Source organism: Rhea pennata, chromosome 1 (assembly GCF_028389875.1).
Source record: "Rhea pennata isolate bPtePen1 chromosome 1, bPtePen1.pri, whole genome shotgun sequence".
Taxonomy (NCBI): Eukaryota; Metazoa; Chordata; class Aves; order Rheiformes; family Rheidae; genus Rhea; species Rhea pennata.
In genome coordinates, this window is record NC_084663.1 from 126,022,063 (window position 1) to 126,044,905 (window position 22,843).

General features: G+C 35.8%; 1 protein-coding gene across 1 annotated transcript in view; it reads left to right on the forward strand.

The window, feature by feature from the left end:
• CFAP47 (cilia and flagella associated protein 47) overlaps window positions 1–22,843 on the forward strand; it is a 362,418-nt gene that overhangs the window by 99,245 nt on the left and 240,330 nt on the right. Inside the window, exons 35-38 of the mRNA XM_062577000.1 lie at window positions 6,834–6,931; window positions 7,213–7,329; window positions 18,799–18,933; window positions 19,426–19,538. Of these exons, the coding sequence (XP_062432984.1) occupies window positions 6,834–6,931; window positions 7,213–7,329; window positions 18,799–18,933; window positions 19,426–19,538 (463 nt within the window). The remainder of the gene's footprint in view (window positions 1–6,833; window positions 6,932–7,212; window positions 7,330–18,798; window positions 18,934–19,425; window positions 19,539–22,843) is intronic.

Consider the following 22,843-nt stretch of genomic DNA (forward strand, 5'->3'; position numbering starts at 1 on the left):
AATTATGAATTAACAATAGTATAAAATTGATCTACCTTTGATATTGCAGGAGTTCTTGGAAGAATAAGTACTAGATTGCATGAGCAAGGGTTGTAGCATCTTACTTGAAGTTGATGCTGTAATTTGCCTTTGCATCTGTAGTTCTTTTTACCAAATATTTGTTTTCCATGTTAAGGTAACTGTACATGCTGTACGTACTGAAGGAAGATCCACTATTCCACTATCAGTTTGTTAATCCTAAATACATCTGAGAAAACATTTTTGTCTAAAAAACTTCAAAGATATATTTTTAGTCATCTTTTTTATGCTCTATGTTGCATACTGAAGTAACATAATGTTAAATCTTGTCCTAGTTCTAATGCCAGTACTTATGGAAAAGATTATTACTACATATTTCTTGTATAGATGTTTGTATTATTAACTATCAGCTAAAAGCTATTAAAACAGGACTACATGTGTTATTATAACTATAGATTAGTCCCACCTCCAGCGACTTGCAGATTCCAGAATAGGAATTCATTATATGATATTATAAATTATTATTATGCAGTAATTTTTATTGAAAATGTCATACAGTGTTAGATTAGAGGTCTAGCTCGTATTCTGTCTGTAATAGTAGATACTTAGGGATGAGGAACAGTGCAAACATATGGCAATGCTTTCTTGAGATGTACTCTGAGACTTTCCTAATTTGAGATTCAAGATTTCTTGAGTTGGAGGTTGTATTTCTGTGGCTTTTGGTTCTACTAGATTTTTATGTTATGACTTTGTGTAGTTGCATTCTTTAACCCTTTTGTCATTACACCATTCTGAGGCAATAAGTAGATTTAAAATCTTTATTGTGTGTATAAATATTTGTTTTGAGCTTTCTGCTTAATTGTTTAATTTGGTAGCTCTTTTCCTGGCAAATTTCTGTATTCCACAGAGCTATTTAACATTACTGTCTGTTTGCCTTTCTCCATGTCATTCCTATTTTGTATTCTGTCATATCATTCCTCAATTGTCTCCCTTCCATGGTAATTCCATAGCCTAATTATTAATTTCTTATAAAGTGCCATTTCATATCTTTGATGATTAAAAGGCATCACTTCCAAGATTTTTTATGTGACTATACTAGATTTATTTGCCAAATCTTGCAATATATGTCAGTATTTCTCTCTCATTGCCATTTGAAAGATTTTTCTAATGTCTAACCTAAGTGTAATTCTCCTCTGCTACCTATTTAAATCCATCCCTTCCCTACAGAAATGTGATATGCAAAGGATCACCTTCTGTTTTCTGGCAACGTTTTAAATATTAGCAAATTTTTATTGTGTTCTATTTCCGTTTCTCCCACCCTCTTCCCTTTGGACTAAACAGCCCCATCATTCTGGTCTTGGTGTAATCAGCTCCTTTGTTCTCTTGTAAATTCTGTTAGTTGGCCCATGTCTTTCTTCATGTTTGCTTCCAATTCCTGTAATACCAGCTGTGACTTTACTAGAGCTGAACAGAAGTGAAAGAATTGGTCTACCTTCTTAAAATATGACTCTTCTGTTTATCTATGTCAGCACAATATTTGCTCTTCCTGCAGCAGTGTGAAACACGCTGTAATTTCTGGAACTTCTGTCTAGCCAATTCTCTAACAAGTACTTCGGTAATTAATTATTCTTAATTAATTGTAGTGCATTGTATGCATCATTATTGAATTTCATCTCATTTACTTCAGATCATTACTCCAACTGATCAAGAGCTTAAAAAATTATAGTCCTTTCCTCAGGAGTACATGCAATGCGTTCTTCCTAGAGTCAATTCTTTATTCCGCTTGATATTATCCACAAATTGGAGTAAGGTCATTTTTTATGCTGTTTCCCAAGCGAGAAATGAAAATATTGTATAGAATCATCTAGGACACACTCCAGGGTGTAGACTTTATAGTTTGATTTGTTGACCACTGATTACACTTAGAGTTTTTCAGTGAGTTATGTGCCCGCTTTATAATACTCTTTTCCTAAACTACATTTTCATACTTCCTGATAAGAGAGACTGTGACTAAAATCATACTAAAGTTAATGTCTAGTATTTCTCCTTTGCCCATAGTATCTTCTACTTATCAAAGAAATGAACAAAATTTGATCTAGAAGCATTTATGGTGACTTGTTTGTGCTAAAGAATAGGTTGGCTATTTGTTATTTTCTTGTAGCATAATTAGAAATATTACTCTGATGATCTATATTTGGAAAAGAGTTTTTATATCCCACAAAAATTATTGAGATTTCAAATTAATTATATAACTGATTATATTACCAATCTCGGGTGTTACCAGCCAAACTGTCTGGGCACCCCTTGATGTTTTTCATCACATGGCTTTCTGATCGCCAGGCTCTTTCCTTCAGTCAGGATCTGCACCTTCTTCTTTCCAGGCCCCTTTCTTCTCTTTGACACCGGTTCTTTTCAGGAACCCTCCTAAATCACCTATTTTCCCAATCCAAATAGTCAATGTGCAGCAGCACAGTTAATGATCAGCTTCCTAGTTCGTGCTTCTGTCTCGTGTCTCTTCATTAATGGGAGGAGTCAGGATGTGCCACTTTGGTTCAGTCCCAGCCACAATTTGCAACCAGTCCGTACTGGTTGCAGCTGGTAAGTAACAGGCTTCTGCTTGAGGCGAGTTCAGAAGATTTCGAACGTTCCCCTCCCCTTGCGATTGCCTGCTGTCTCTTATTAATTTTACGTGTTTGCGTATGACACCCATCAGCCTGCATCTTTATCACTGCATTGGCTGAGAATCTTTGTCTTATATGTACTTTTTTTTTTTTTTTTTTTTTTGCAAGAAGTACCAATATAATTGAAATTTAATATGTTTATATACCTAAAGTAAAAGGAGACACCCTGAGCATGGCTTCTGGTTTTCATTGTTTATTTGTGCTAAAATTGAGTGTTTATGTTTAGAGACTTAATTATATTAGAGTGGTTAGCTGGCAGATTTTGTGCTAGATCTGATATAATACGGAAAAATAGCTACATTATGTTTTCTGACTAATTTATTCACAAGCATTTGGGATAAGTAAATTGATATTAGAAGGATTAATTGGAAAATGAAAAAAGAAATACTTATAATTGTATTCAATTAGAGAAAACTGGGAAAATATTCCACTTTATAGTTCACATGAAGTAAAGGAGGAAGTTTTTCAGATGCTGAGGCGTTAATATGAAAAACAGTTTTCACTTAGAATATAGTACAGTACTTTGTCATATATTGAATTAATTTTTAAGTGTGATTAATTATTAATATTCTAGGTACTTCCCCACTGGCTTCTTTGGTACATTTTTTCCCACTGCAACAGAATGTTTATTTTAGAAGCTAAAGAAATAATCTCCAGGCACCCTGCTTAGAAGTAATTTGTGGAAGTAGTGTTACAGCTATAATGCTTAGTAACTTAGACCAAATGACATCGTTATTCCCACATCAGTGGAAATTAAAAAAAGGAGTTTTTGAACTGTGACTACTTCTGAAAAGTTTGCCAAAGGAGCAGGTCATAAATTTGATCTTGTATATATGGTATTTTTTGATAGCACACTGAGCCATGTTCTGAGGCTCTTTATTCAGTGCTTATGCCATGAAGAGGTATCTTTGCCTACAGAGTGTGTTATATTTTTTTCTGAATGACCATTTTCTTATCATGAGGATAAATGTCATATCCTAAGAATGCTTGTATGGAATTGTCTTCTAAATAATTCTTTTTGACCTGTGCTTCAAACACAGCTTTGGATTGTTAATGGAACACTTGATTCTTCCATAAGGTACTTCTGAAATGAGCAGAAGATAATCTGGAAACTATGACACCCTCCTTGTGAAGTTCTTTTGTCTTCATGGTGAAAAATACTTCTGTTTTTAATCCTTTCTGAAAGGATACTTTTTGAGAAGAAGTTACAATTTTCATTCAAAATAATTATCGATTTTTGAAAGATGCTTTCCAAATAGTGATTTTAATGCACATCAGAATCTTACTTTTGGGTATTAGTGAACAATCTTTGAAAAATCTTTAAGAGCTTCAGTCTTCTGTGACATATAAAGTCATACTTTGATTAAAATCTTTTTTTTTTTGTGTATTATTGTGTATTATAGATATAGATATATTATATATATATAGATATATATAGATATATTATTGTGTATTATATATAGTATTTTTGTGTATTATATACACAAAAATTTTTTTTGTGTATTAGCTAACTTATTTTAGGCAAGCAAATGCTTAAAACTAGTTTGTCCTGGAATTAATTTTTATCTGAGATTTTAATTTGATATATTTACTTTACATTAATGTAATTTCATCTGAGAATACTTACTATTTAATTATTTGACTCTTGGTTAGTCAATTCTTATTTGACTAACTTATTTCTTAAATTTAATTTGAAACATAATATTTACAGTACCTACAAAACAATTGCATATGTTTGCAACTTATCTGAATAATGTGAATGGGAAGATGCATAAGCAAACTTATATCTGTAGCTGAGAATAGCTATTTGCTTATTTGATTTAATCATACTTCATGGGGCACATTAAAAATCTGCTCCAATTGAAGTTACTAAAATGATACTGATAATTTATGATCTGACATCATCTCTAGCTAATTCTTCCCTGTCACCTCTGGCACTTTTACAACTAGATTTAAGCAAAGTAGGCCAGTGGATAAAAGCAACTTTAGATGAATAAATTAATGTAAAATAAGTTCTAGTAAAATAAAACTATTCTGAAGATTCATAGTATCTTCACATACATGGAGTGGCTACCAGTGTCCCAGTCAAAGACCAGGTTTTCTTTTCTGGTTTGAATGCTTTTGGATTTGTGGCTTGGCTTTTGGACAACAGCTTGAATCATTATATGAGTCTGGCTTACATCTAGATTCTGTTATTACAATTGGATGCATTTGGGAGTAAATATATTTACCCTAAGAAATTTCATGATGTTTAAAATATAGCAGTGTGCTTGCTTTCTGTGGTAATGATAAATGTTGTTCATAAAGTATTAATCAAATATACCCCATGAGTCTCTCAACTTCAAAACTATTAGTAATGCTGAACTGAGCTAATATCTATACTGTAGCATCATGTTATACGTGAGAGCAAAAGATTCAGCATTCTTGATCATTAACTTAGATCATTGTATTCCAAATGTTTAGAGTCTAACTTCTCTTTAACTTTCATTTAGTGTGTGGTCCTTCTCTCTGTGAAAGTACAGTTCTTAGAACACAAGGTATTTGTGACCCTGCTTTCATGGGTTTGTTCTTCTTGTAGAATAAGGCTCTTAATAAGGTCCAACTTGCAGGAAAGGTCTGAAGTGCGTATCCTGATGGAAGATTTTATGCTTGTGCTGTATTAAATTATTTCAATGGTACTGGTATATCCAAGTTCTTCTTTTGCTGATGAAGACCATGGAATGTCTTCAACATCATTATATTACTATCTTAACAGTTTGGTGTTTCAAACTTTTTATTTTTTAATGTTAGCATTTTTGAAACGAAAGCACTCTTAAAAAGAATTCTTTGTACTATAGCATCAAGATGTTGTTTATAATGTGTGAGATTTTGGATCATCTCTGATTCCGTAGCATGTCAATGTATATTTTTCAGCTGAGAATACTTCAAACTTTGTAAACACTGCACTACCTGGAAGTGTAGTGAAATGAAAGCTATATAATTTACCCTATATGAGAAAGCATGAGCCCAGTCTATCTGAAAATCTTGCCAATGGCTGAACTCCAAAGTGCTCCCAGAGTTAGGAAGCTTGGACTTGAGATGGTAAAGAAAGCAAACAAAACAAAACAATAAGTATTTTTGCGACCAAAATTAGATGAAACTTCAGATAATCCAACAGAGAAGTTATGACTCAGTACATCAATAATTCTGTCCAGATGGCTCTGCTGGAAAAAGGATAAGTTTCTATGTGTTGGTGCTTCACAGACTGCATATTATCTGGAGAACAAAGTACCAGTAATTCAGTATGGACAATGATTAAAAACATTTAATTATTAGTATTGATCAGTAACATATTTTAAGAAAGTATCTCACGTTGAGAGTTTTCAAATGACTTTATTCTTCCTATGGTTTATTATGGCTCAAAATCAAAGGTCTGCTGTCTAAATGCTATGGTAAATATTTAAGATATAGAATACATCAAATAAATATTGATAAATTATATTACCATTTTAATCATCACTTTCATTTTAAATAAAGATAAAATAAATAGTCTAGATTCATGAGAATTAGGCCATTAAACCCCAGTGGTAGAAGTACTGATCTGTGCTGTAGAAACTGAGCTCTTCGTTATCATTTGTATTGCATTTGATGAATGAGTGTCAAGTGATTTAATATGACCTTAAAGAAAATGAATAAGCTTTTCCTTCTTATACACTTAAATGTAGTAACTTCAAAGGATCCATGCATATTTTCATGAGTTTCAGTAGCTGTACAAACCTTACACATATTTGAATAAAAATAATTTACATGTTCATGTGTCTAAATCAGCTGGTATTGGTGACATTAAGTTTAGCTTACCTACTTTCCTTCCTGTTGTGATGAATACGCTTACATGTATCAGAGTGCAGAAGTAGTAGCTACAGTATTCTAGGTGAGAGCTTTTTTGTGTTTTCAGCAATGACTGTGGAGGAGAATTATATCTTTAAAATTCTAACTATGGATGGATTTTTTTTTTCCTGTTTGTTCTTCTTCTTAGTTGTTTCAGAAAGGAATCTTACTCATCCAAAATAAAGTAGGACATTTCAGGAGAAAAAGAATCAAAATCATTCTGCTCTCTCTCTCTCTCTCTCTCTCTTTTTTTTTTTTTAACATCAGGTGAAGTACCACCAATGAGATGGATAATAAATTTTGACCGAGATCTTCTAGATGGTCTAGTATTGGCAGCACAGCTGGCATCTTATTGTCCGTATTTGGTAAGGCCTTTTCTAAAAATTCTATGTTTTCTACATGGGGCAATATTAATATAAGTGGTTTTATTCAGGTTTCCTTTGGAACTGTTGGCTTATATGGACTTAAAAAAAAATAAGAAGTCTATAGTGATTATTTCAGTGATGAATTTTTCTTTTCTTTGTGTATATTCTTAATAGTGAATTTTTGTTCAAAATTTATTACAGATTGCTGAAAAAGGGCAAATACAAATGTAGTAGTTTTACTCAGAGTAGTATAAAGAATTTGATTTCTGTGTCTTCCCTAGATTGCTACTCACTTTGTAAGGATGTATACTACTCCAAGAACTCCTGAACAGTGTCTGCACAATTGTTTAATACTTGTGGATGCTATGCATGCTGTCAGTCTGGCTATAGACATAAAGGTAAATGACTTTATACCATCAGTACTTATATACTTTGAATATCTTTTTTACTTTTATGGTAATAATATTAAGATTAATTAATAAAGATTAATTCCATTCTGATTCTAGGATCATAAACCACAAAATAAAATGAATTTGTTACTAACATTTTAAGGCAATTTAGAAAAATTATATTTAGGAGCAAGTATCGTGTACCTAAGCATAAAAAAAAGAGTGTTAAAAAAATTATAGAAATGCCTGGTGGGACTTGGGTGGAACTCAGTCATATAGCTCATTAGGGTTCTGCCCCCAATTTGATGCACACAGAAATCGGTAGCTTCAGACTGCTGGAGATGGTAATGCTGTAAGTTGTCAGCCTCTGGAGTTCTTTGTTGGGAGGAATATGATGTCAGTGTTGATGATTTCCTTCTCCTCACTCTGAATCCTGTTGGGGTTGTTTCTTTATGTTTGCTAAAAAAGGCACTTGCGCCTTTCTCTTTCTTCCTTGGTCTGCACCTCCAGGTTACATCTGATTTTTTTCTGCATGTGGTGCTCTTTATGTATGTTACATACTATTTCTTTGTTCTCTTTGTTACCCCGAAGGCCAGTTTTGTCCAGCTCCAGGTCTGCATTTCTTTAACTGAATATTGGTGAGTTGTTCATAGCTGCTGCATCTCCAGTGCCAAACCCGTGCTCCTGCTCTTACCATCCCATACCAGTACTCCTCTGTGCTGCATCCTGTGTCTCCCCTTCTCAAGACTTGTTTCAGACAGTAAATTGTGTTTTTGCATATAAGAGTACAACTCTCTCTATATTTCAAAAGCAAGATTTTCTTGGCTTTTCTCAAATTGTAATTATTAGTCATTTGTATAGCATACCATCTGTACTTAATTCTGATTCCAGAATTTCTATTGCCACCCTGACTGCTGAACAGAATTTAAAGCATTCTGTGACCAATTCAAACTAGTAATGGCCTCAAAACAGCATCCTAGAAAATTAAATCTGGAGACATACACTGGGAGCAAACAAAATATTGTCTTTCTGATACATTTTGCTAGTATTACTCCAAGGCAAATAGGATTTTAGTAAGTTGAAAGTGTTGCCAAACAAGGAAGAACCTAAGAATCACTCTAGATGATCTCCAGAGGTCCCTTCCAACCTTACAATTTTATGATTCTATGATTCATTATTCTATGTCCATCACATTATTCATTGAGCTGTCTCTTAAATAAGATCAGGTGATATTCCATATCACTTAGAGGGCCAACTCACAGGATACATTTAGAAGTTCAGTTGAATGAGTACTTGAGTAGTTGATAATTTGATGTTTCTTTTAATATTTTCTCCTTATGCAACTTGTTTGTCAGATTTTAAATTTTGGCAAATAATGCAAGTTATATAATTTTACATTATATTTTATATAATTTGCATGTATAAATGGTATTGTGTCTTTAAGGTTAGTGAAAATAACTTTTCCAAATACAGGCTTCATAATTACACTAATTGAGAAAAATGACTTGAAGAGAATACCCAGAAAGTATCTTGGAAATTGGTGTGTACAAACCCAAAGAAAGTGGGCAATAGAAGAAAAGTGTTCTAGTCTGGTCGCTCTACTCATGTAATGCCTTATCTTGTTTTCCAGTACTGTTCTAGGTCTCATCTTCCTCTTAAGATCTTCCAGAGCAGTGCAGCTGTGTTGCTTCCACAGTATATGTGGGAGCAGTTGAAAATTACTTAGATGACCAAGAGAGGCTTGGTGTGTGTAAATGGGGACACATGGCTTTTTAATAAGGATTTTCGTATGTGTATAACTTACATATCTAAACATAAACTTCTAAGCATTTTTTAGACACCAAAATAACTACTTGATACTTTTTCCAGACTTGCTAGCTGTCCCCTTCTCACATTAGCTTCCAATTTATTGAAAACCTGATTGCTTCACTAAAGCAAATTAAACATTAAACATTAAACTACATTAAACTAGGAACCTGCTTTTGTTCACAAATTGTATGTGAACATGTATTTTCCTTTCAAGTTATATGTATAAGCCTTACAAATCTGGAAGTGCCTAGGAAAGATTGAATATACGGCTTACTCTTTCTGAAATTGAGTGTTATGCTTTTTGTTATCTGCTGTTGGTCTAATACTGTTGCCTTAGTTTTCAGTAGTCATTTGGCATTGTTAATTTAAATTGGTTACCTAGCTAAGATCTCATGGCCACTGGTTATAAGCTTTTCTGTTTCTCAGTTACTTGCATCCTGCTAAAAGCTCTTATTTGGCTTAGTAGGTCTGTTTTCATCATTATTTTGTAGATTTATTAGTGGAGGAAGCCTTCTGCGTGATTTTTGAGTCTGTTGTATAACTGAACTAAAAATTAGATGATCAGAAAAGAGAAGAATATTATTTGCCACAAGAAGTGGTTCAGCAATCTGTTCCTTCCTGGTATCTTTCCAGAAAATTTTTTGCCACTCTTTTCTGTCTGTCAAAACTTTGGCTCATAGTTGCTGTGATTATTTTGGATTTAAAACAACCTGAGCCATATTTTCTTTTTCTGTTCCAGCTATACAGAGCACTATTTGTTTATAACATGGTCTATATTGAGTATCAATCCACCACATTTTGCTGTGCTAATAAAGGAGAACAGTCAGCATTTTCAAATATCATGGAACAACTTAGTGGCAGTTAGTGCCATCTGATTTTTGTGTTCAGTTATAAACACGTTTTCGTAAAATACATGAGGCATGTAAGCAGTTACAAACTGCTCCCTAAGCAGTAACAGTAGCTATACTAAAGACCTGACTTTATTAATATACAGATGACTGGAAATGTATAGAGTACCGAAATAAAGAACAGAGCTGATGGTGCTATAAGAGTGAATTAACTCTCTTTCCTCGACAAAACCAGTCTACTAGCCCTTGAATTTCTTACCTAGTTTTGATTTATTTTTTACTTGCAATATTCTGAATAGTAATTTATCCAGTTCATCAACTCCAGCATTTTCTTTTAATTACACATCATTTGAGCACAAATAAATAGCAAACAAGCAAGCATGCAACTCTGAGAAATGGTGAGATTTTTCTTTTTGTGTTTTGAGGAACTTTGTTATGGATACAATTTAAGACAGAAATCTCTTAGACATTATTGATTGCTTTTGTAAAGTTTGCTAGTTTCTAGAATTTACTGAAGCATATAATCCTCGTTTATTGTCTGTCTGAAATTTTATGCTGAAGATTGTTGTGAAGTACTTTTAAAATTAATTTATTGGGTAGTAGATTAATGTCACAAATCAAGGTTTAGAAATTCAGGAGAGAATAAAACAAAAATATTCTCTAAGGGAATAAATTCTGGTCTGAGTGAAAATTAGTAGTAGTAGGTGGAAAAAGAAAGGAAAGTTAGGTTTAAACAGGCAAATTTTTCATGCATCTTTCCTGTCTTAAATGACAGTGAAGAAAATATAAATAGTAGAGGTCTGAAAAGACAGTGTATTGGAATAACTTCTCCAAAAAATACTTTTTTACATTCAATAGCCTTTGTTGAGGTAAACGTATGAAAAATGTCAGAATGTTTTTCAACTGCAGGTTGAAAGGCTTAGTCAGACAGGAAACTTTTTTACTTTGCATAGTAAATACATCCTAAAATTTCAACCTTTAAAAAAAAAGATGTTGGAAATAAACTAAATCAGAAGATGAGGCACACGATTACATCTGTACATGATAAGCCTATGAAATGAATCTTAAAAGTTACGAAGATAAGCGTTATCTAGGAAACTACGGAGAGTGATAGGGAAGGTTTAAATCAGTGCCCAGTGACTATTCAGTCTCTCAGAATGCTAGGGAAGGAGCTGTGCCAGAGCTATTGGGAGCAGGATGTGATGCTTAGAGGAGGTACAGGGCAAGAAAGGATGGAGGCAGCCATCAGTTACTCTTCATGCCTTCGTGTCCCATAGAAGCAATGGATTTGCCCCTAGATAAGCACCAGTTCTGGCTTTTCTATGGAACCTCTTACGTATTTCTAACTTGATAAAAATGGAAGGAGAATTAAGAAAATTTGGATTTTACTTGATGAGACATAATATGAATTTAGTATGTATATAGATTAAAATGTGGTAAAGCTTTGTCTTTTCTAATATGTCTTGACAGTTTTATCCTTAATTTCTGTTAAACTCACTTTGTTGCAAACAAAACAAAAATTCATGCTCTATATTCTAAAAAGTACACAGAACGTATTCCTACAAGACTACATGTAATTTAATGAAGGCTGAACTTTATTCAGTAGCAAGTCTGGGAAGCTTTTAGCCACTAAGTCATCTTCCCCTACATAATACTTCTTTTAGGAAAGGGCTACACCCCTTCTCTATTTTGAACCACATGAAGTTCGGCCTGACCGTGAGGGGGAATTTCTTTACTATGAGAGTGACAGAGCACTGGAACAGGTTGCCCAGAGAGGTTGTGGAGTCTTCTTCTCTGGAGATCTTCAAGGCCCGCCTGGATGCAACCCTGTCTAACATGCTCTAGGTGATCCTGCTTGAGCAGGGAGGTTGGACTAGATGATCTCCAGAGGTCCCTTCCAACCTTACTGATTCTATGATTTTTAGTCTAGGAGCCCAGACTCAACATCTTTCCCAGTACTCAAGTTCTCTCTCTTTTATGTCACCGCCATGCCATATAGTGTTTTAGGCTATGGAGAGAGATTCTTCTTCCTAAAGTGGACATTAGGAGCTCATCTGTTCAGGGATTTGGTGGCTTCTTGCAAACAAGGAGATGGAGCCTTATTTTTGTAGAATGGCTCTCTTAGAATTCATAGAATCATAGAATCAGTAAGGTTGGAAGGGACCTCTGGAGATCATCTAGTCCAACCTCCCCGCTTAGCAGGGTCGCCTAGAGCATGTTATACAGGGTTGCATCCAGGCGGGCCTTGAAGATTTCCAGAGAAGGAGACTCCACAACCTCTCTGGTCCAGTGCTCTGTCACTCTCACAGTAAAGAAATTCCCTCTCACGGTCAGGCAGAACTTCCTGTGCTTCGATTTCTGCCCATTGCCTCTTGTCCTGTCACATGGGACAACTGAAAAGAGTTTGTCCCCGTCCCCTTGACATCCTCTCTTCAGGTATTTACAGACACTGATCAGATCCCCCCTCAGTCTTCTCTTCCCCAGGCTGAAGAGGCCCAGCTCTCACAGTTGTTTCTCCTAGGACAGGTGCTCCAACCCTCTGATCATCCTCGTAGCCCTAAGCTGGACTCTCTCCAGGAGCTCCATGTCTCTCTTGTCCTGGGAAGCCCAGAACTGGACACAGTAATTATTGAATGATGTATGCCAGAGGGACATCTGGAGATCATCTGGTCAAAACCTGTGCTCAAAATTTTAGACTGAACAAACCTTGTTCTCTCAGCCTTTCCTCATATATCATGTGTTCCAGCCCCTTAGTGATATGGGTGACTCTCCACCAGACTTGCTCAAGTATGTCAATGTCTTTCTTGTACTGGGGAGCCCCAAACTGGATACAGTACTCCTGATTCAACACAAGTGTGGAATGTAGGCGAAGAATCACTTCACTCAACCTGTAGGCTACAGTCTTGCTAATACATAGCCCAGAATGTGGCTGGCCTTCAGCACATTCTTACCCGAGTTGCCTGCTAAGACCCCCAGCTCTTTTTCTGCACGATGTTTTTTCAGCCTGTACTGTTTCATGTTTTCTTTTCTTTTCTTTCTTTCTATTCTTTTTTTTTTTTTTTTTTTTTTTTTTTCCCCATCAAGTTGTATTTTCTTTTGTGGCCTGTTTATTAGAATAGCATAACCCATTTTCTTCACAGACTGATATTAACATTTTTTAAGACACAGCCTTTTTTTCCAGTTTTTTTCCAGGTGTTGTTCATGATAGCCTTAATACAGTCCCAGTGCATTTTTGGTCAAACATATTTTTGTTTTAGGGTCCGTGGAAATTCACAGTGTCTCCGAAAATTCAATTTTCATAGCAATAGCTTAAAGAAGATATGCATCTAGATGCATTATACTTCTTATATGACTTGTTATTAACATCTGTCTATTTACAGCAATGTTATGAATATACTTAAATTTTATCCTCTGTAGGCTGTAACAATAACCACTCCTGTGATTTCCATTGGTCAAGCACTTTTGATAAAACAGTGTTGCAGGTTATAAAGTGGTGTCAGAAGGGTGTTTGTTTGCCATTTTATCAGAAGAGAGAGCGTATAAACCTACACAAAGTGAAAGGGCTAAATAATACTGTATTTGCAACTTGGTGTAGTCTCTCTAATGGAAATTGGAACATATTTAGATCCTATATCAATACTTTAATATAATTAAATAATGCCTTCTTTATAAACACAGATATTGTGTGACCAAATTTCCAGTTTACCTGGGTTTTTGTAGAAGATCATACCTCTAGAAGATACCTCTGAGGAAAGTAAAATCATAGCGCTATACTGTAATATTTCTGTGTTTCTGCTGGAAAACATGCCTAAACTATATGCAAGGTGTTTGGTAAAGACATGGGGGCTAGTGCTTAAATTTGCGGAGGAGTTCTTAAGATTGCTTAACATTTCTGAAAAACTCCCCGGTGTCTGGAAACAAATGAAGGCTACTAGCCAGAATGAGGGAAGATACAAAGTAATTGTAAGGGATTCATTTAAAATTCAGAAATTATATTTCAGAAAATGGAAAGCCCTCGCTGTTTCCCCTGTACCCCCAGCCCTGGCCCCCTCCGGGCTCAGCCCGGGGCTGTCAGTCGCTGCCCTACGAAGCCATAGCAGTGCTGGCTCCAGCCCCGCCAGGACCATGTCCCGGTCCGGCCGCCGGGCCGCCGGCCACTACCCCGGCCTTGCCTGCCCCATGGCGGTGCCCGACGCCCGCGGAGCTGGGGCTGCCCCGCTGCCCCCAGCCCTGCTGCCTCGGGGTGGGGCGATGAGCCCTGGCAGCCAAGCCTGCCCGAAGCCCCTGCCGGCCTCTGCCACTGGGAGCACCTGGCCTCGCTGCACCGTGACGAACACTCCTGCCTTTAGTTTCCTACCCAAGTTCGGATGAATTATAATTTCACTGTCCTTTCAAGATTATTTTTTTCTGACTGGATTGAGGAGACTTACATATGGGACACGGGGCATCTCTCTATGGGATAGTATCTCATGCTCTTGAGGAGCAAGAGAAAATAATGCTGAATATAAATTCATTTCTGAGAATTCCTTACTTTATTTTCTCCTTTCTGTGAAACTTCAAGGGAAACTACTTCTGACACATTGGTAGACCAGTTGGGACAGAAGGATTATTCCTGTGTTGCAATTCTGTCTTAGCGTGACTCCTTACATTTTTGAATTTAGAATCCAGTTAATTCTAGATTTTTCTGATTTGAAATTCAGAACTGTTTCCACTTCCAGCACAACCAAATCATCTTCTTTTCCCACTTCATCTTCTGTGACAAGTGTATGCTCAGTCTCAGCAGGGAGACAGAAATTGAGGTGGACACCCCGGTTTGATGACTTTTTAGAAAACAGGAAAACATTGGCAAGCTCTATTTTCTTCTTAGCGTTCTTCTGTAGACTCTTTGGAAAAATAGGAAACGGTGCCTTATGGGGCTAGAATGCCATGGCCTAGTGGAAGTGACCGTTACATCAAACACTCAGTGTTATTGCATTTATCTATGGTGTATTCACTTGAAAAAAGCTCACGTTGTAGGTTCCTGTCTTTTTTCCCACTTCTCTCTTAAAGTTGAACCGAATATGAATAACTGCAACAAGACACTGCTTTCTTAGGCTGTCATTATTGTTTCTATACGCATTCAAAGGGAGACTGTACATATGCTTGGAAGAGAAATCCACTGAGACTTTTTAAGCAGACAGAAATCACATGTGGTTCAGGAAATCTCTGAAAATAGCATGAGGCTAGAAGAATACTCAAATGTACGTGTTCTTACCCTAGTATTAATTTTGTTTTGGCGTCATCTGGTGGCCACTGTTAGAATAGGATGCCTAAGTGATCCCTCTTTGGCCCTTGGTCTGAGCCCATACGTTGTTTGGCTCTTATTGTATAAAAGATTTTCTATATGGATTGTTTGCTTTAAACTACTGAGGTTACTTATGTCACGTAGGAAGAAGATGGCTCCACTAGAGTGCTTCAAATTTTTGCTCTTTATACCCTTACTCTTTCCAAAATTATGTTAAAATGTAGCTTTCGTTTGCTGAAGAAAACCTTTGTCAGTTGCTGTTCAGTTATCAAGTGGATAAGTTGTTAGAAAATGGAGTTCTTTGCTCTTGTGTTCAGATTGATGGGTCCTTTAGCTTTCTTAGAGCTCATGTCTTGGGACTTAAATCTCAGCTGCTTTTTATGACCTTATGTTTTAAGCAAGAAATTTTAGTCGATACCGCATTTTCAACACAATCAAAAGGAGAAGCAAAAACAGTAAGCAAATTTGAATTAAAAAGAATTTGTGAACTGTTCGTGACATTCAGGTTAATTTCTATATGTAAAGAATGAAATAGAGAAGAAATTAAAATAATGACAGGGAGGTCACTAACAATAATCAATAAACTCTTAAATAACTAAGCTGGGAAATAATATCAAGGAAAAAGTATGTTTGGCCTATTTTTTATAGTTTATACTTAAGTAACTGCTCCTCACTGTTGGCAGAGAGCAAATAGTGGAGTACCCCATCTCTGATACAGCTTGGAGGTCCATGACAATGTCTTTAGATCTTGTAGGTCCTTGTTCTTAGTAATTGTGAATTTGAGTTGGGTTTGAGTCCACATCAGGGAGTGGGTGACTGACTGAACAGTTCCTATGTTTCCTTTATCCTGCTCCTTTAGAAGTAGTGTCCGCTCCTGTGATTAAACTGCTAGAAAATATTAAGGTTTTGGTGTAGATAGTTCATTATAAAAATTACCTAACAAAAATCAATTAAGAAGGAAATAGTATCAAGAATTTTTTTTTCTGCTAATGGTCTATATAGGCAATAAACACCTATGTAGTAGTTGTTGAGGATAAGGATTTAGTTGGTAGTAAAAATAAAATAGTTTGGAGGCTGAAAGTGTGGTCCAGTGAAAAGTTCCTTTAATATAATTTATAGAAGAAATATTATTGTAAAGCAATATTTATGTTATTCTCAGAGGTCTGTGGAAATTTTAATGATATTGACTGTAATTATTAAAATGAGACTTTACTGATAAACATAAAGTAGCAAAGGGAAATTAATTTGACACAACTTCATCCTCATAGCTTATTAAGAGCTTTACGTCCTGAAAATGTACAGTGGTAATAAAATTTACCCATCAACAATACGTGTTATCTAGTGATTTTTTTTTTAATAATAAAAAGAACAAAGCAGTTAAAAAGTATTTCGTGAAGTGATGCCAAAACCATGGTCTCCATATTCAATAGCACTTACTCTAATAAAAAAAAAAAAAAAAAGAAAAACAAACAAATACAGTCCACCTAGTAAAGTTTGCCATTTACTCATCTCACATCCTCAAAACTCACACATTACCATTTTTATTGCTTGCTTGTTATATTCTGAAGAAATAACCAAGTCTTCCATTGGAGAGTCACATTCTCCATACTTCTACAACTCCACAGTTGCAGTCATGTGTCAAATTTAAGTTAGAATTGCCTTATTGCCTTATTCTGATGAGGAATACCACAGTACATTCTTCTATAGAGAGTCTTTGCTTTGCATCTCATGTGTTGCAGGCTTGCTGATTACAAGGTATTCGTTATAAAATTTTGTTTGAGAGAACTATGCAAGGAGAAGCCTTTTTATTTTGAGGGAAGTTATATACTGCATATGTATGTATCATAGAATCATAAAATCAGTAATCATAAACTTTTAAAAAAATAAACTTTTTGAAAATCGTAAACTTTCAAAGGTGTTCACTACAGAGATAACTCTTTTTCCTGATTGCCAGTGTGTTGGGATATGCAGCCTTGCTTAGAGGTTGTCAGGTTCCTAATAAGTTGAAAACAACAAATATGGCAGTTTCAAAACATAAAGTTTGGAGATTTAAAAGTAATTTGTATCTATTTTCTAGCTCTCTGACCTGACCTGGCAGACCTACAAAGACATACTCTTTATGCATATAAAATATTTCCAAGCAATGTAAGGGCCAAGATTAAAATAACAAAAGACATCCTCTGTGTAGTCGTTGTGGTTTATAGCTGCAAATTTGTGATAAGAAGAAACCATGTAAAGAAGGAAGCTTGATTTAGAGTGATGGAAATGGGATAAGGCTACATCTAGTTACATGCAACTCATCCAAGTTGCTTAGAGAGGAAGACAATCAGCAACAGCATGGCAGACCAGTGCCTTGTTTGAGACTTGGGCAAAGTTTTGTCTGTCGGGTGGGAAGATTTAAAATGCTAGTCACTTTCTAAGTGTTAGGCAAAAGAGGGTCTTTCTCAAAATATTACTATATCGAATGAATCTCAGTTACATAAAGGATCCAAATGAGGTGACTTGTTTGTGAAAGAGAGCATCTTTTAGTGGGGTGGCATGTAACTGTAGTGAATTGATGCGTAAAATTACTCCCAAGTATATATTTTTCCAGTGTGGCTTGTTATTTAGTTTAGGAGACAAGTTACTGTAGTTGTAAAACTTTATTTAATCTATTATAGACAAATTTATTATAATAACAGATTATATTAAAAAGTATTATGCATGAACCTTTAAATACTTAATACTTTTGATTTTAATAATAAAATGCCTAATTGAATTTTAATTCAGGAAGTATAGAATCTCATTTGTCTAAATCTATAGCCAGATGCATCCTGCATGTATTTGTGTGGGAAGTCTCTTCACTATTTGATGAGACTTTTGATAAGCTTGTGTATTTGATGGAAGAGGTTTTCTCTCTCTTTTCAGGGACTTACTAGAATCTCTGAGGACTAAAATTTTGACCTGTTTTGCAGTTGTCATTTAAATTAAAAAATATAGGAATACTACCTTTTGTAAGCAAATTGACATCTGCAAATAGAAATGCCTCAACTAGATAGGCATGAGGTCCTACTATCAGATACTGATTATATCTTCATAAATAATTGCAAAACTATGTCTAGGAGTATCCTGAATGGTATTTTATGTAGTGAACTAAAAGGTTTTGAAAGATATTATTGTTTTTTTAAAGATAATAAAGACATACATTTTTCCACTCAGTGAGTTTTATTTTTATTTTATTTTTTTTTCTAGGATGCTTCATTTATAATAAAATGAACATCTATTTTTTCTGGCCTCTGAGGGCAAGAAAAAGGTGGTTTTATTTTTTTAACCTAGGTTTATAACCACCATGTATCAGTACTCTCGAAGATTCTTTTTTGTACACTGACAAGATTCGTATTCATCTTAGGTATGCATCGAATCCAAATACAGTTGAAAATATCTGTCTAGTAAGAATTACCTTACACTTTTTGTTCCTCATCCTCTTATCTCTGAAGTATATGGATAAAATTTTAACTGAATATTTGGTGATTGATACTTTTCTGTTTTCAACATCAGGCCACTGACATCTGTGATCCAAACCCAGTCATGATGCTTATTCTGTGTGTTTTCTTGTACGAAAGGCTCCCTCACTACTTACCAAAGAAGACTATTGAATTTACAGGTGCTCTCCATGCAACTGTTGTTAAAAAGGTACTGACACCACTGCAGCAGTACAAAGTTAAAAACTTTGTATGCATGTATGTGTTTGTATTGTGTATGTACTACACCGAAAAAATGAATGGGTTTCATGCAATTTCTCTGTTAAATATAGAAGATGGAGGTATGTCTCTTCTTTCAGATGTGGGATCCTGACTTTAATTGCTTTTCTTTTTCCTGTGCTGAGCACAGAAAATATACAAAACTAGCAGTGGTTTCTGGGATCAAAGACAGGGATAAGAGATTAACAGCTGAGGTAGGAGTGCAGTGTATTCTGCAAAAAGAATGCTCAGAGAAACAAAACTTGGACAGTCTGTGAGAAGTTTATGCTCCTTAAGGACAAGAGTGATGTGCCTAGTTATTTGAAGTACTTTCTTCTTTTGTGACATCCTTATTATAATTTTGGAAGCTAGTTGGGAAATAGACTTTTATGCTCTAAAAATCAAAAAAAAATGGCTAAGTTCTTATAATGTTTTGTTGTGATAGGTGCATCTGAAAAACCCAAGCATTAAAACTTTGGTCTACAATGCTACTCTAGTAGGAAGAGATGCTGATGATTTCTCATTACCTGAAGGAAGTACGGTCATCGTTCCCCCTAAGTAAGTAATGATTTGTTCAGTGTTATTAAAAGTCTAACAATATGGAAATATAAATCTACTAATTTAATTGTGATGGAATGCTGGAAGCATGTTCAACTGAAAAAAGGGGAAAAATGGTCAATATAAGGGTCAAATATTTTCTCCTTAACCTGGCACAAATTCAGAGTAATTCATCAATGGCACACTTGCAGTTTGGCTTAATAGACTTCTGAGAGTGGAATGCACATCTTCAGATTGCTATAGGAGGCACCTCTATCTATAAATGATTTTGTTCCTCTGTGATGAAAGCTTTACTTTTCAGTTTGGATCTGCTGTTCTTATATTTTGTTTTCTTTCCCCAACTAAAGCGGTAATATCTCTTTCTGAACCTAATTCACATTTTTGACATTAACACATTATGTCAACATGAGCAGATAAATTTTTTTTGCTGTAAGATTTCAGTTTTTGTTTCTTATTCTTACATTGACATATGACTGGAAGATTAAGAGGTCATGACAGAGATTTGATAGTAGTGTTAGACAGCTTCATTTCAGTTTCCCCCAGATGGAAACTGTCACAACTTCAATGTAGTTATTTCTATATCATACATCTCTGAAATACTTTGTCATCTAAGGATTATCAAGGGAGTTAATTTAGGGAAAACATAGGCTCAAGATGCTTGGTAACAGTAATACCCCCAGTATGTGTCCATCTTTTCTTGTATTCTGTTCACTTAGTACTTTGTGTTCTTTCTGTGCTGTGTGGCTTATGACTAGGTACAGGAATTTCACTAAACCTTGTTTAACTATTGAAGTCAGGAGGAAGGCAGCAGCATCCCGGCTGTCATAGAATCACAGAATTAGTAAGGTTGGAAGGGACCTCTGGAGATCATCTAGTCCAACCTCCCTGCTCAGCAGGGTCACCTAGAGCATGTTAGACAGGGTTGCATTCAGGTGGGCCTTGAATACCTCCGGAGAAGGAGACTCCACAACCTCTCTGGGCAACCTGGTCCAGTGCTCTGTCACTCTCACAGGGAAGAAATTTCCCCTCACATTCAGGCGGAACTTCCTGTGCTTCAGTTTCTGCCCATTGCCTCTTGTCCTGTCACATGGGACAACTGAAAAGAGTTTGTCCCCGTCCCCTTGACATCCTATCTTCAGGTACTTACAGACACTGATCAGATCCCCCCTCAGTCTTCTCTTCCCCAGGCTCAAGAGGCCCAGCTTGCGTAGCCGTTCCTCCTAGGCAGATGCTGCAGCCCTCTGATCATCCTCGTAGCCCTAAGCTGGACTCTCTCCAGGAGCTCCATGTCTCTCTTGTCCTGGGGAGCCCAGAATTGGACACAGTACTCGAGATGAGGCCTCACCAGGGCTGAGTAGAGGGGCAGGATCACCTCCTTCGACCTGCTGACAACAGTCTTCCTAATGCACCCCAGGAGACCATTGGCTTTCCCGGCCACAAGGGCACATTGCTGGCTCATGGTCAACTTGTCATCCACCAGCACTCCCAGGTCCTTCTCTGCAGAGCTGCTCTCCAGAAGGTCAGCCACCAGCTTGTCCTGGTGCCTAGCGTTATTTCTTCCTAGGTGCAGGACTCTGCCCTTGCCCTTGTTGAACCTCTTGAGGTTCCTCTCTGCCCAGCTCTCCAGCCTGTCCAGGTCTCTCTGAATGGCAGCACAGCCCTCAGGTGTGTCAGCCACTCCTCCCAGCTTGGTGTCATTGGCAAACTTTCTGAGGAGGCACTCTGTCCTCTCATCCAGGTCATTGATGAAGAAGTTGAACAGGATGGGAGCCAGTACTGAGCCCTGGGGGGAAGTCAGTCAAGACTTTGTAGGTGTAGACTGCAAGTGTGTTTAAGGTAGTCGTTTGCAGATGGAATGGATTAGAGATTGCAAAATGGAAAGCAAAGATCAACATTTGTATGAAAATATGCAATGAAGAAGAGAAAGAATTCGAAGATACAGCATTAGTCTCAAGAAGAGTCAATGTAAACAGTGCTTTTTAGGGATGATCAACATTTTAGTATTAAATAGCATGCCTGTTGTAAATATATGAAAAGGGAGAAATAAGTAATTTTATGTTATCATTGATCTGTGAGGCTGATTTGATTCTATTTTTTTTGCAATTACTTCAACTAAGAATTGACAGAAAAATATAATCCTTGAAAATATTATGTATTTCTATGAAAGGTCAATTTTATGTCTGTTTTTCACTTCAAGACACAAGTAAATATGTGCAACCTTGTAATTGAGCTGCTTGGCATTATATACAGGAACAAACATACTGGAAAGAAAACGCATAGAATTAAAAGCTAATGGAAATGCTGGTCATCCACTGATGACCAATGCAGAGTTTATCATAATGTAACCTTACTTATAGTCTTGGTCACTAAATGAAAAATGAGTTCTCTATGATTAATAGCTCTCTCAGTATTGAAACGGCAGTATATGAGAACTGAAAACACCAACAGGATGGCAGGGACTCTTGCAGATGCTTTATATTAGAGCAGAATCTCTTAGTTTGTTTTGGAAATAATGTGACTAATAAGCCAACAACTCTGTTTAATTGGTTATGTGTAGGCTTTTGGTTACAAGGGCTGATTTACATTCAGTTATATGAGGTCAAGAAAAATGTTAGAGGATTTATTGGAGAGAATGTTCTGGATTTTTTTTTTTTTTTTTGAAAGAGTGAAAGTCTTTAGGAAAAATTCAGAAGAGAGAAGTTTATGATGGCCTTCTACAAAGCAAGAGAAGTATTTTGAACCTAAACAAAAAGTGAAGGAGAATTTCCAGTGTATTCAATAAGAAATTTGACACAAGTGCATTATTAAAACCTAGGTGAATTATTTTTTGATAGGAATGCTAGCATCATTCACTATAACCTGTTCAGGAAGAAAAGATGTAAAAATAGCTACGAATAAGCACCTGTATTAAAGTTTTTCTACCTTTAGAAATACTAATAAACCATAAATATGGAGTTAACAGAAGATGAATCAGTATATTAAAAATTTGTACAAATTAGGAAAGACTACTTGCTGCATCAGAGAACAAGATGAATTATACTTAAAAAAAAACTTTCTGAATATTAAACTTTAAAAGCTTTTATGAATATCTGTACTGGTTCAGTAAACTCAAGGTCAGAATCTCTGCACCCTTGTTTCTTTGAACTGAAATTGTACCTTGCTAACTTATGAATATTGTATGTAAAGATGGGCATGTCTTCAGTAATAGTTCTTGCACTCCAAGCTAGCTTGACACTAGCCAGCTTTAGACTGGAAAACATTTAGAACATTAGAATAAGGGTATTTTCAATGTGATGTGGAGGGTT